Source organism: Arvicanthis niloticus, chromosome 6 (assembly GCF_011762505.2).
Source record: "Arvicanthis niloticus isolate mArvNil1 chromosome 6, mArvNil1.pat.X, whole genome shotgun sequence".
NCBI lineage: Eukaryota > Metazoa > Chordata > Mammalia > Rodentia > Muridae > Arvicanthis > Arvicanthis niloticus.
This window is the reverse complement of record NC_047663.1, coordinates 25462279-25473989: the sequence shown is the minus strand read 5'-3', so window position 1 is coordinate 25473989 and position 11711 is coordinate 25462279. Positions and strand designations below refer to the sequence as shown.

Sequence of the window (11711 nt, the reverse complement as noted above, 5' to 3'; positions counted from 1 at the left end):
CGTAAGTGGGAGTCAGGCTGGTGGCACATGTTTGCAATCCTGGCTACTCTGGGGACTGAAACAAGTTCAAGTCTCACCTTGGCTACTAAAAGAGTTACAATCAGCCTGCTCAGTTGAGTGAGAGCCTGTCTTAAAATAAGCAAAAGAAAGAAAAAGACATAAGGAGTGCCTGCCTTCTAACCTTTCTGGCCTCGGCAGCAGAAGGAAGATGAGCAAGAACAACTTTTGGGAAGAATTTTTAAAAGCCACACCCACCATTTTGCCGCTGCTGTGGCTCTGAGACCCACCACTTTCAGAGGTCAAACTGCAGCAAACATGGGTCCCATGCCAAGCACAAGACAACATATTACCAGAGTGCCAAGACTAAGAGACCAGACACCACCGCCACTGGGGAATGGGACAGACTGGGACAGACTGGTTATCTGGCATAGATCAGACATGGACTCCATGAAGGACCAACACCTAAACCCAAGATGGTGGCCATTGCAGCATCGGCTTCATCTTGAGGGTATGACAGCCAGTCACAAAATAAATGTTCTGGCTTCAAAACATAAAAAAACAACACAACCACAAAATTAACAACAACAAAAAAAAACAATACTGGAGACATTGCTCAGTGGTAGATGCCCTAGGTTCAATCCCTAGTATGAAAAAAATGTTGTTGAGGGTGTGTGTGTGAATACACATATATCCATGTCCATATACCCAGTAAGAGGCTCTACCTGTGAGGTGTTAAGAGGATCCAAATTCCCATTTGGGGAGTGGAGGGCATCTGGAAGAATACCCAAGCCTCTTGCATTGCCTCCTGCAAAAAAAGGAGAAAGAAATCTATTGCCCACATTCATAACTCCACTGCCTACCTCAGACGAGAAGGCAGCTGATGCCATCCCTGCCCTGCCTCCCAGGTGCCCTAGGTGTGACCCATCAGAAATTGATCTTTGTCCTCTGTGCTTGTGACATGGGCCAAGCAAACTAACCTCAAGATCTAGTCTCTTCCGCCTTCCTCTGTTGGTCATGTGGGCCAGGCCCTGCACTCTCTCAGGAGCTCTGGTTTCCTAGAAAAAGAGTGTTGGGGGTAACACAGCTCCCCTCGTCTCTCTATTTTATAAAATATCTCCAGAACCAGTTTCTGTTCCTGGACAGAGCTCAGGAAAACGGAAAGGCTATGTCTAACTAGGCTAGACATAATGGGTGTTCGTGGCTGCCCGGGATGCCCAGGTCTTCAGTTCTCCCTTGGGTGAACTTAACTCGGGAAGGATATATTTCGAAAAACATACACTGTTGTCTTGTGTAGGCACATTATACTTGAACCTAGTTTTTGGAGATGTACTTTGATAGTGCCAAGTTTTACATAGCAATGAAAGAGGGTAGTGCTGTCCGTAACTCCAAGTCTGCACCTCCCAGAATAAATGTCCTGAAGGCCACAAGTTGGGCCTGGCTTCTTGGGCGCTGATTTTTCCAGAAGGAAGTGCTTACCCGTGCCCTTCAAAAGAGCTAGGCACAGGCAGGTCTGATACTGCAGTTCCCATAAGAGGTTCCATCTCCAGTGCAGAGTCAAAAGAGCAGGGTCTGTACCTTCCCCATGCTTCAACCACCACAGAGGTAAGAGGGGGAGGAAGACCTGTTAGAGAGGACAAAGCCCTTCCTATAGTTTTGGAAACTGGGAGCTGATTGGGGCAGATGGTCCACAGGACAAAGCACCTCTCACCTGACCCTGCTCTCTTCCCAAAGCGTGAGCTGCAGGTCTTTAAGTGTGAGCTGCAGGTCTTTAGCTTCTATTGTCTTCTGGGAAGATGATAGCCTGATTTTTTTTTTTTTTTTTTTTTTTTTTTTTGGTTTTTTGAGACAGGGTTTCTCTGTGTAGTCCTGGCTGTCCTGGAACTCACTCTGTAGACCAGGCTGGCCTTGAACTCAGAAATCCGCCTGCCTCTACCTCCCAAGTGCTGGGACTAAAGGCGTGCGCCACCACCGCCCTGCCGATAGCCTGATTCTTAAAGTGACCTACCTAGGAAGCTGTGGATACCTTACTAAGACAATCCCGTGTGCCTTGTGCTAGAGACAGGGAAACCTAGCAAAATAACACCCCCAAACTCCCACACCCCTCACCCCTGGAGAAGATAAGCCAAGAGCAAGCCAGCTGCATAGCTGCAACTGCAGAGGTCAAATTCACTGGATCTCCTCTTCACAGACCTAGATGCTCCAGGGAGAGCAGCGCAGAGCAAGTGGCTGCTGGGATCTCCTGTAGATGACCGTGAGGCTTCCTTTTCTCACTAATGCCTTTAGAGTCAAACTATGTTGCTGGGGACCGTGGCACACACCTTTAATCCCAGCATTTGAGGGAGGTAAAGGCAGGTAGACCTTTGTGAGTTTGAGGTCAGCCTGGTCTACATAGTGAATTCCAGCTAGAGAGATACATAGTGAGATCCTATTTTAAAAATGGAAAAAAAAAAAGTCCTACTATGCAGCAGCCGTATTGAGGCTATGTCTTTCTGGGCTTAAAGAGCTAATATTTCTTCTACAAGGGAGACTAACAGTTGCACAGCATATCACATACTATTATTTACTTGCATGTGCACACATGCATGTATACATTATCAATCTTGGTATCTATCTCTTACTCAACAAAAATATATGAACAACCTCTATGGAGTACAGGAAAACCCTTGCTCTTACGGGAGATGTAATGATTAGTGCATGTTTTGAGGGATGAATAGGAGTTTGGCTTGGGGAACTGAGTGGGTGAGGAAGCTATTCCTAGCTCAGAGCATACACAGTGCTCCCGAATTCACCTCCCTAAGCAACCTCTGTACCCATAACAAAGAAGGTGGGCAAAGAAGAGCCTGGGTTCAGGAGAGTTGGGTGGGGGAGGCTAGGAAAGAACTAGGACACAGCTTTTCAACCTTCCTAAGGCTGCAACCCTTTAATGCAGTTCCTCACGTTGTGGCAACTGCCCCCAACCCTAAAATTATCTTTGTTGCTACTTCATAATTGTGATTTTGCTACTGTTGTGAATTGTAATTTAAGTATCTGATGTGCAGGATATGAGATATGTGACCCCCAAAGGGGTTTAACCCCCAGGTCAAGAACTGCTGCTACTAAGGTTCTCTCCTAAGAGAGCCTGGGGCACAGGGGCTCCAGCACAGGCTACGGGATGGGAAGCCTGGTAAGTCTGTCCATCTGAGGACTACTTAGGATGAGAGGAATAGGATCCAAGACAAAAGGAGGCAGAAGAAGAAGAAGAAGAAGAAGAAGAAGAAGAAGAAGAAGAAGAGGAAGAGGAAGAGGAAGAGGAAGAGGAAGAGGAAGAGGAAGAGGAAGAGGAGGAGGAGGAGGAGGAGGAGGAAGATGAGGAAGAAGAAGAGGAAGAGGAGGAGGAAGATGAGGAAGAGAAGGAGGAAGAGGATGAGGAGGAAGAGGAGGAAGAAGAAGAGGAGGAGGAGGAGGAGGAGGAGGAGGAGGAGGAGGAGCAGGAGCAGGAGCAGGAGGAGGAGCAGGAGCAGGAGCAGGAGCAGGAGCAGGAGCAGGAGCAGGAGCAGGAGCAGGAGCAGGAGCAGGAGCAGGAGCAGGAGCAGGAGCAGGAGCAGGAGCAGGAGCAGGAGCAGGAGCAGGAGCAGGAGCAGGAGCAGGAGCAGGAGCAGGAGCAGGAGCAGGAGCAGGAGCAGGAGCAGGAGCGGGAGGAAGCTGCTAGATCTAGCTGAAGCAAGGTTAGAGATGGAGAAGACCTGAGAGTTGGCTAGTTAGAGTCAAAACATACCCTGGGGAGGGAGCCAAAGAAATGGGAACTTTTATACTTTTTTTTTTTTTTTTGCCCCAGTGCCTTGCTCTGTTCTGGGCACAGGTACCCAGTACAGTGAGTGTATTGGGAACAAGAGGCTGTGAGAACCCTGGATATGCAGCAGCTGTGTCTCACTCTGGAGGGAGACCAGTCTGAAAGTCAGGAGAAGGCCTCAGGGCAGCCACCCAACAACACTCCCCAGGGCCAGCAGCCAGACTGAGGTGGGTTTGTGGGAGGTGACTGTGTACATACATATTCTGCCTTTCTGTTTGCTATACCTATCACCACTTCCTCCTCCCTTCTCCTCTCTTCCTTCCTCCCCCTCTTCTCCTCCTCCTCCCCCTCTACCTCTACTTCTTCCTCTTCCATCTCTATCCTTCTCTTTGGGAGTCTGGGAAACCACTGCCCACAGGAAATTCTTTGTGTACTTTCAATATTTTGAGACAGAGTCTTTATGTGGCCCAGGCTGGCTTTGAACTCCTGATTTTCCTGCCTTAGCCTCCTGAGTCCTGGGGTTACATCACACCTGGCTCTGGTGTATTATTTTAAGCCCCCTCCCCATAACCACATCTGAGCAGGGAGAGGCCATGTGAGGGGTCTAAAGGGCCTCAAACCCTTTTCCTCTAGTAAGATCTTGGGGGTGGGAGTGCAGGGGCTTCAATTCAGGAAGGAATCCCAGTCCCCTTGCCTGTAGAGGAACTCTGGGTGGGGGAGAGCAGACAGCCTGGGAACCGGTCTGCTAACCAGTTCAACCAGAGACTGGTTTCAACCCCCGGGAGTTCAAAGTGAGCTGGGATGCCCAGCCCGCTATGGCCCTTAACTCTTTCTCTTGTGTGCCCCGGCAAGATCCAGGTGGTGGCCCATGCTGGAGAGGGGTCTAAGCCTCTTTGGAAGATAAAATGGGTGGGACAGGCTTTGGCGATGGTTCCCGTGTGCAACCAGACACTATGGAGCTGGAAAACTGAGGAGAGAGGCTCCGGTGCGCCCCAATCCCATACGTCCCTTGGGATTCCGTTCTCCAGCTTGGTGATCCCAGGAGGACCCTGGCTTCTGGGTGGATGCAGAGGCACTGGGATTGGATTTCTGGGGTGATGAATATTCATCAGCCTGAGCCAGCCTCTGCTTCTGTTTACTTAGCTGGGAGGGGCCGGGTTTCAGGTTCACCTTGACTCCTGGAGCTGCAGCGCAGCAAGCAGGTACCTGCTTCTGCACCTGTCTCTTACACCTGCCCTGCAGCTGCTCCGACCCACCTCTCCCGACTGAGTCTGGCCAGCGCGACACCCTGGAGACACCCTCTCCTCCTCCAATCTCACCTGCCTGGGCAGCTCCTACATTCAACTCCTCTAGGGAAAGTCGCACCTCCAGTCCAGAGCAGTCCGGATTACAGGTACAGAGTATAGGGACTGGTGGGTGGGGAAACCTAGACACAGGTCCTGGCCAGGGTTTCCCACTCACGTCTCCATGGTGGACAAGCTCAGCAAGACTCCGACTTTGTCCAGTCTCACCTCACTGGCCTCTTGGAGAAGGTCCAGGCCTCCAAAAGAATTCCTGCTGAGAAAGTTTATATACATATATTTAAAAAAAAAAAACAAAACCAAAAAACTCTTAACTCAGCCCAAGATTGTCCCCTCTGGCCCACAACCTGGAACATGTATGTGTCTGGCTATCTGGTAGAAACATCTCCCACTTCCTGTCCAATCTCATTCAGAGTGGTCTAGGGCCACTGGGCCCTGTAGAGGGAAGGGAGCAGGTTCCACAGTACAGAACTGACTCTCCTTCTCTCTCCCCTGCACCTCCACCTCCATCTCAGTCAATGGTTAACTTGTACAGCTCAGAAGGAGCTTGGCCCGTTCTGGAGAAAGCCCTTCAGAGAGTGCTCTAGTGGGGGTGCTTATGTGCATGCCAGGCTGCTAGCTTCCCAAGGCAGGAGGTGGCCAATTGTCTCATAAAGGCCTCTCATGGGCCCTGAAGCTATGCAAACAGCAGAGGTGGAACTGGCATCCTTGGGGCCTGATTTCCCTTATCCCATGATTGCAAGGCCTAGGGCAAGGGCCCAGCCCTCAACCTGGCATCTCAGGGCTGTGTATTAGCAGACAGCAGCTCTGTGTTTCTACCACCAGCTTCACCCCCCCCACCCCCCACCCCTGGCTTTCCACAATCACTTACGGGTATGTAACTAGAAACATTTTACTCTTTACAATCCTGGAGATCTGGGGAGCTTGTACACCATGACATTTTTTTGTTGTTTGTTTGTTTGTTTGTTTGGTTTGGTTTGGTTTTAAGACAGGGTCTCACTCTGGAGGCCAGGCTGAACTAGAAACGTCTTAGGTAAATCAGGCTGACTTTGAACTCACTGATCTCTTGCCTAAGTGCTGAGATTACAAGTATATACTACCAGACCTGGCTCATAATACCTGTTGTGTTTAGGCTTGTCCCTTCCTTCCTTCCTTCCTTCCTTCCTTCCTTCCTTCCTTCCTTCCTTCCTTCTTGTTTTTTGTTTTTGTTTTTTTGTCTTTTTTTTTTTTTTTTTCTCTTCGAGACAGGGTTTCTCTGTGTAGCCCTGGCTGTCTTGGAACTCACTCTGTAGATCAGGCTGGCCTTGAACTCAGAGATCTGCCTGCTTCTGCCTCCTGAGCGCTGGAGTGCTCCCTATTGCCCAGGCAGACAATTTCTTTACGTTTCCTAACTGTTCTGGAACTCTGTATGCAGAGCAGGCTGGTCATAAATTCACAGAGATCCTGGTGTCTCTGCCTCCTGAGATCTAGGATTAAAGGGTGTGTCACCAGCCCGGGTAGATTCTATACTGTCTTTTGTGTGGACTAAAGACTCTTGAAGCTGAGTTATTATGAAAAACAAAGAATAATCCATCAATTTGTGTGTTTTTTACATTTAGATTTACATAGGTTAGACTTGCCTCAAGGGACAAACACTTGTTCAGGTGTTTAGGTGTCCTGGGCAGAGAGGACAGAAGGCCAGCAAAAACCATAGTCAAGAGTTCAGGATATTGTCTGGGTGGTGGTGCCACATGATGTTAATCCCAGCACTAGAGAGGCAGAGGTAGCGGATCTCTGTGAGTTCGAGGCCAGACTGATCTAAAATCGAAAAATCGAGTTCCAGGACAGCCAGGACTGTTATAGAGAAACCCTGTCAGACAGAGAGAGAGAGAGAGAGAGAGAGAGAGAGAGAGAGAGAGAGAGAGAGAGAGAGAGAGAGAAAGAAGAAGAAGAAGGAGGAGGAGGAGGAGGAGGAGGAGGAGGAGGAGGAGGAGGAGGAGGAGGAGGAGGAGGAGGAGGAGGAGAGGGGGAGAAAGGGAGAAAGGGGGGAGAGAGAGATATTGAAAGTGAGTGAGTGTTCAGGGTACAAGTCCAAGTCACAGGGCACAAAAGAAGGCACCAAACTGTTTCCATTTCCGGTCTTCAGGCCAGTTCCTTGTGACCTGTGGCTCCTTCTACTTCAAGGAGAGGTAGGCCATCTTGATATGCAATATGAGTTGTTAAAATGGGCACATTTCAACTGGCATGGGCCCCTCTCCCAACATAGGGCTAGGAAATTAGGTGCCTGGAGTAGATACAGGAACTGGATCTGCCATTCCTCCATTCTCCAAGTCTCTGGCAGCTCCAGATGGGCAGTGCTGGGTCAGCAAGGCAGCTACTGAGTGGCACTCTCCACCTCCTTCCTCGCCCTCCCACAGCTTCTTCCAGTAACCCACTCTGGAACACCAAGTTCTGTGCAAGGCTGTGCTAAGCCCAGGAGAGGCATGCTGCCAAGACAAACCTTTCAGGCTGTCCCTTGGTGCACTCAACTCTCCAGGTGCCTGGAAGTACCCCTCTAGCCCTCTTCCCTGTTCCCCCATGCTCTAAGTAGGAGTTTGTACAAGATCTCTTTTTAGCTTCTGTCTCTTGAGCCCAGCTGAAGGGGTAGAGCGAGCAATGGGGGTCTGCTTCCTGGATAAAGTAATAGGAGAGCCTCCAGGGCTGGGGGTGTGGGCGAAGGGAGTGTGTGCAGAGGGGCAGGGGACACCACGGGGGACAGCAGCGAGAGGTCCTCAGCTTGTTTCCAGCCTAGGCCAGAATCTTGCTTTTATTTATTTATTTATTTATTTATTTTTCTGAATTTGATATGCTCTCATCACACCAAATACTCATATGATTATGGAAATTATGCAGATCAGAGAGCCAGAAGGGCAGGCAGCGTATTCTTATTTCTTCTGCATTAAAAACAAACAAACAAAAAACACCACTACTCAATTTGCATCTTTCTTTCTGGTGATTTTATAAAATGCAATGAAAACCGTTGGGGGATTTGAACTGGAGAGATGGCTCATGGTTTAAGGGCACTGGCTGCTCTTCCAAAGGACCTGGGTTCAGCTCCTAGCACCCACATGGCAGCTCATAGCTGTTTGAGATCCAACACTCTGACACAGACATATATGCAGGCAAAAACCAATGCACATTAGATAAAATAAAAAAGGACTAGGGGTTTTGGTGCTGGGGACTAAGCACAGAGTTTGGGGGTATATTAGGCAAAAGCTCTAAACTTAGCTACGCCCCCAGATCTTTCCATTATCAACTTTTTCTAAAAAATTACATTTCTGTTTTGTATTTGCTTGTTTGTTTGAGACAGTCTCACGTCATAGCCTTGGCTTCTGGTCTGGAACTCACTATGTAGACCAGGCTGGCCCTGAACTCAGAGATCGTCTGCCTCTGCCTTCCTAATGATGAGATTAATGGCCTAAATGAAATATTTTTTAAAAATTATTTTGTCTTTGTTACGGTGTGTTTGTGGAAGCCAGGGGAGGAGTTGGGAGAGTCACTTCTCTCCTTCCACCAGGTGGGCCCTAGAGATGGAATTCAGGTCACCAGGCCTGGTAGGAGGTGCATTTACCTGCTGGCTCCCTCACAAGCCCCACCATCAGCTTTTACAGCTGGCAACAAAGGCAGGTTTGGGCTGCATGGCCTTCTAGCTTTCTGGTGTCTAATGGCTTCTGCAACGTCCTTCCCGGAATTACCCTGGTACATTCCTAGGTTTATAAGACCAGGCTGCCAACCTCTCCAGGTCCAGAGCTGCCTTTGCAAACCCTTGTGGAGGTGAATTCCTCCAGGCTTCTGCCCCCTCTGCCTGTCTTCCATGCTGCAGACATTAGCAGTGGCCAGAGAGCTTCATTCCCAGCCTTCCTGTAGCTCACAAGCACCTTTGTCTGGAGGTGGCTCCATGTCGGGACACATGGCTCACAAGCAGAGAAACCTGGGTTTCAACCCCCAGTCCCACCTTATGTATTACGGAAAGGAACAGGTACAATCCGTGAGGATGGCATCTCACAGGCTCCACCAAACTGCCTTGCAAATCTTTAACTCTCCTTCAAATACCTGTCCTGTGGCAGCTTGGTGGGGGTAAAAGAACAGCGTGCTAACAGTCATTCCCCTCCTAAGTTTTACTCTGTAAAGCAGGTCTACCTGTGTAGACGGGTGGTAGCGGTTAGGCTGAATGTCAGGGCACCATGGGATGGATAAACGCTCTGAGGCCTAGAGACGTAATTTGGCTAGACGTCAAGAGCCCGAGATTTCCCAGTCCTACAGGCAGCAGCCGTCTCCTCAGGAAAGACTCTTGCTCATCACTGTTGGGAATGACAAGTGACAAATGAACTATTACAAATTCTATTTCATTTTGTCATGTGTTTCTGCTGGTGTGACCTGTCAACAGTCTGCCAACACTGGGCAGGGGTGGGAAGGACTTGCTCATGGTGGCCAAGACCAGGAAATGTGTGGCCAGGTAAGGGGTTTCCCTAGCCTGTAGCTTGGAAGGAAGGACCTCCAAGCTCTCTCTGCAGCTTTGTAAGGCAATGGGGTAGGGTTGTCTCACTGTCCCTCTGCCTGGCTCAGTGTCTTTTCTGTTAATGGCTCCTTGAAGGATCTTTTTCCAACCCTTCAGTCCTACCTTCAGTATTTGTTTGACTTTTTCATTTGTTTGTTTGTTGAGACAGGCCCTTACTATGTAGCCCAGGCTGGCCTCCAATTCACAACCCTCCCAGCTCAGCCTCTGTGCTGGGATTATAGGCGTTAACCAGCACACCTGCCTCTATCTCTAAAAATAGCCAGTCACTATGAACGAGCCTAGACAGGGCTGGTCCAACTTCACCCACTGACTTTGTGTCTCCCATTTGGTCCAGGAGAAGGCTCTGCCTGGGTTTAGGGGCCGCCATGACTGAAGTTGGCTGGTGGAAGCTGACCTTCCTCCGGAAAAAAAAGTCCACTCCCAAAGTGCTCTACGAAATCCCTGACACCTACGCCCAAACCGAGGGAGGTGCAGAGCCCCCAGGACCTGACGCAGGAGACCCTCACAGTGACTTCAACAGCCGTCTAGAGAAGATTGTGGACAAGAACACCAAAGGCAAGCATGTCAAGGTCTCCAACTCAGGCCGCTTCAAAGAGAAGAAAAAAGTCCGGGCCATGTTGGCAGAGAACCCCAACCTCTTTGATGACAGGGAGAACAAAGGACAATGAAGGCGGCCGAAGAGGACAATAGTGCCGCCCTGCTCCCTGCCACTTGTGGGGTCTGAGGCAGGAGCTTGCCACGCTGGTCATAGTCACGGTGGCGGTTGATCCCTGCTGGCAGGAACACCTGGTTCTTAGGTTTGAATTTATGTGCCCCAGCTTTACGAAGAGCCTCCTCCTCCCCATGATCACATACAAAGGCACTCTGGTCCAGCATGAAAATTGTGACTTAGGAGTACTGCTGTCCTTGACATAGTGGCTTGGCTCCCAGGGAGGTGGCACGGCAGAGAATAGACAGAGAACAGGATGGACTGACTCCACCCTCTCCCTGGGCAACGGGGGTCAAGGGTGACTTTGAAATGCTGCTCCCTCTAGTTTCTCTACCGATGACTGTTCCCTGGGCCAATCCAAGGAGAGCAGAGTTTCCGGAAGTCACGTGACCATGGTTTCCTTGGTGCCAGAGGCAGAGTTGCTAAACTTGAGATCACCTCTTAATTCACGGAGTAAACTTCCTGGAACTTTGCTCCTAAGAGTGGAGGGGCAAAGGACAAGGCACTCCCTGGGGTGCTACTGGAAGCTAGACCAGAATTCCTCGTGAGCTCTTTACCTTGACCACCACTTGTGTGGTGCTGAATTACATACCCCCAAAGAGAGGCCTCGCTGGCCGGCCCAAGGGTCCAAACTGGAGGAGTGGATGGGTTTCCCCCACTCCTTCCCTGATAGTATTTAAGATAGACAAGCTCCTGGAGTGAATCCTAGAGCCTTGAATTTTGTTGGAAAAGTAGGTTTTAGGAATAAACAAGACTGCAGAAACCATGGTCTTATTTACACTCTTACCCTCACATGAATGCAGACGGAAGCTCTCATATCCCTACCTTCATGTGAGTGAAGCGGACCTTTGGGCCCTTCAAACTTTAGGAAGGAGCCCCTAAGTGTGACAGTGTAGACGCTGTGGCAGTAATTCTGTCAAACAAGGCTTCTTATGGCCGGGGAGAAAGGAAGGAAAAAGACGACCCCTGGACAACAGAGAGGCCGTGGGGGCAGACCTTTGGTAACAGACCCAAAGTTTCAGGGGTTCAGTTTGGGACCTAGATTTAAACTCTGGTGCCACCTCGATGAGCCTGGGAACGTTTCAAAGAGAGACTTCTCTGTCATCTCAGCTCCTGCTGAGGCTGGATGGCTGGTTCAAAGGCCAGCCTGGGGTATCCGGCATGGCCCTATCTCAAAAAACACACCAAAAGCTCCTCAGGGCTTCAGACCCTTTCCCCTCCCCACCCCCCTTCTGTTTAAGAACCAGGAGAGAGTTCTCGCCCTGTAACGTTAAGTCTCATTCTTGCTTACGCCACAGGATCTGAGAACTGGAAAGAAAACCAAATCAATCCAAACCAAACCAATCATTCAAGTCTTTGGAGCTCATGTTGGGACCAGGGAAAGAGCAAGGTGGT

At 49.8% G+C, this 11711-nt stretch overlaps 1 protein-coding gene across 2 annotated transcripts; it reads left to right on the top strand.

Annotated features, from left to right (window-relative positions):
- The first annotated feature begins 4465 nt into the window (after nucleotides 1-4465).
- On the top strand, nucleotides 4466-11079 carry Prr15l (proline rich 15 like). Of its 2 annotated transcripts, none has more exons than XM_034505460.2 (2): nucleotides 4466-5162; nucleotides 9942-11079. In XM_034505460.2, exon 2 carries the CDS (start codon nucleotides 9973-9975, stop codon nucleotides 10273-10275), a length of 303 nt encoding a protein of 100 aa, XP_034361351.1. In that variant the 5' UTR covers nucleotides 4466-5162; nucleotides 9942-9972; the 3' UTR covers nucleotides 10276-11079. The 2 variants fall into 2 exon arrangements, with proteins under 2 accessions (XP_034361351.1, XP_076792009.1); XM_076935894.1 differs by lacking the exon at nucleotides 4466-5162 and adding an exon at nucleotides 7119-7238.
- The last annotated feature ends 632 nt before the right edge of the window (nucleotides 11080-11711 follow it).

Bases quoted from the DNA above. Each gene is read 5' to 3' on its own strand.
- Prr15l (XM_034505460.2), top strand. From the start codon at position 9,973: ATGACTGAAGTTGGCTGGTGGAAGCTGACCTTCCTCCGGAAAAAAAAG.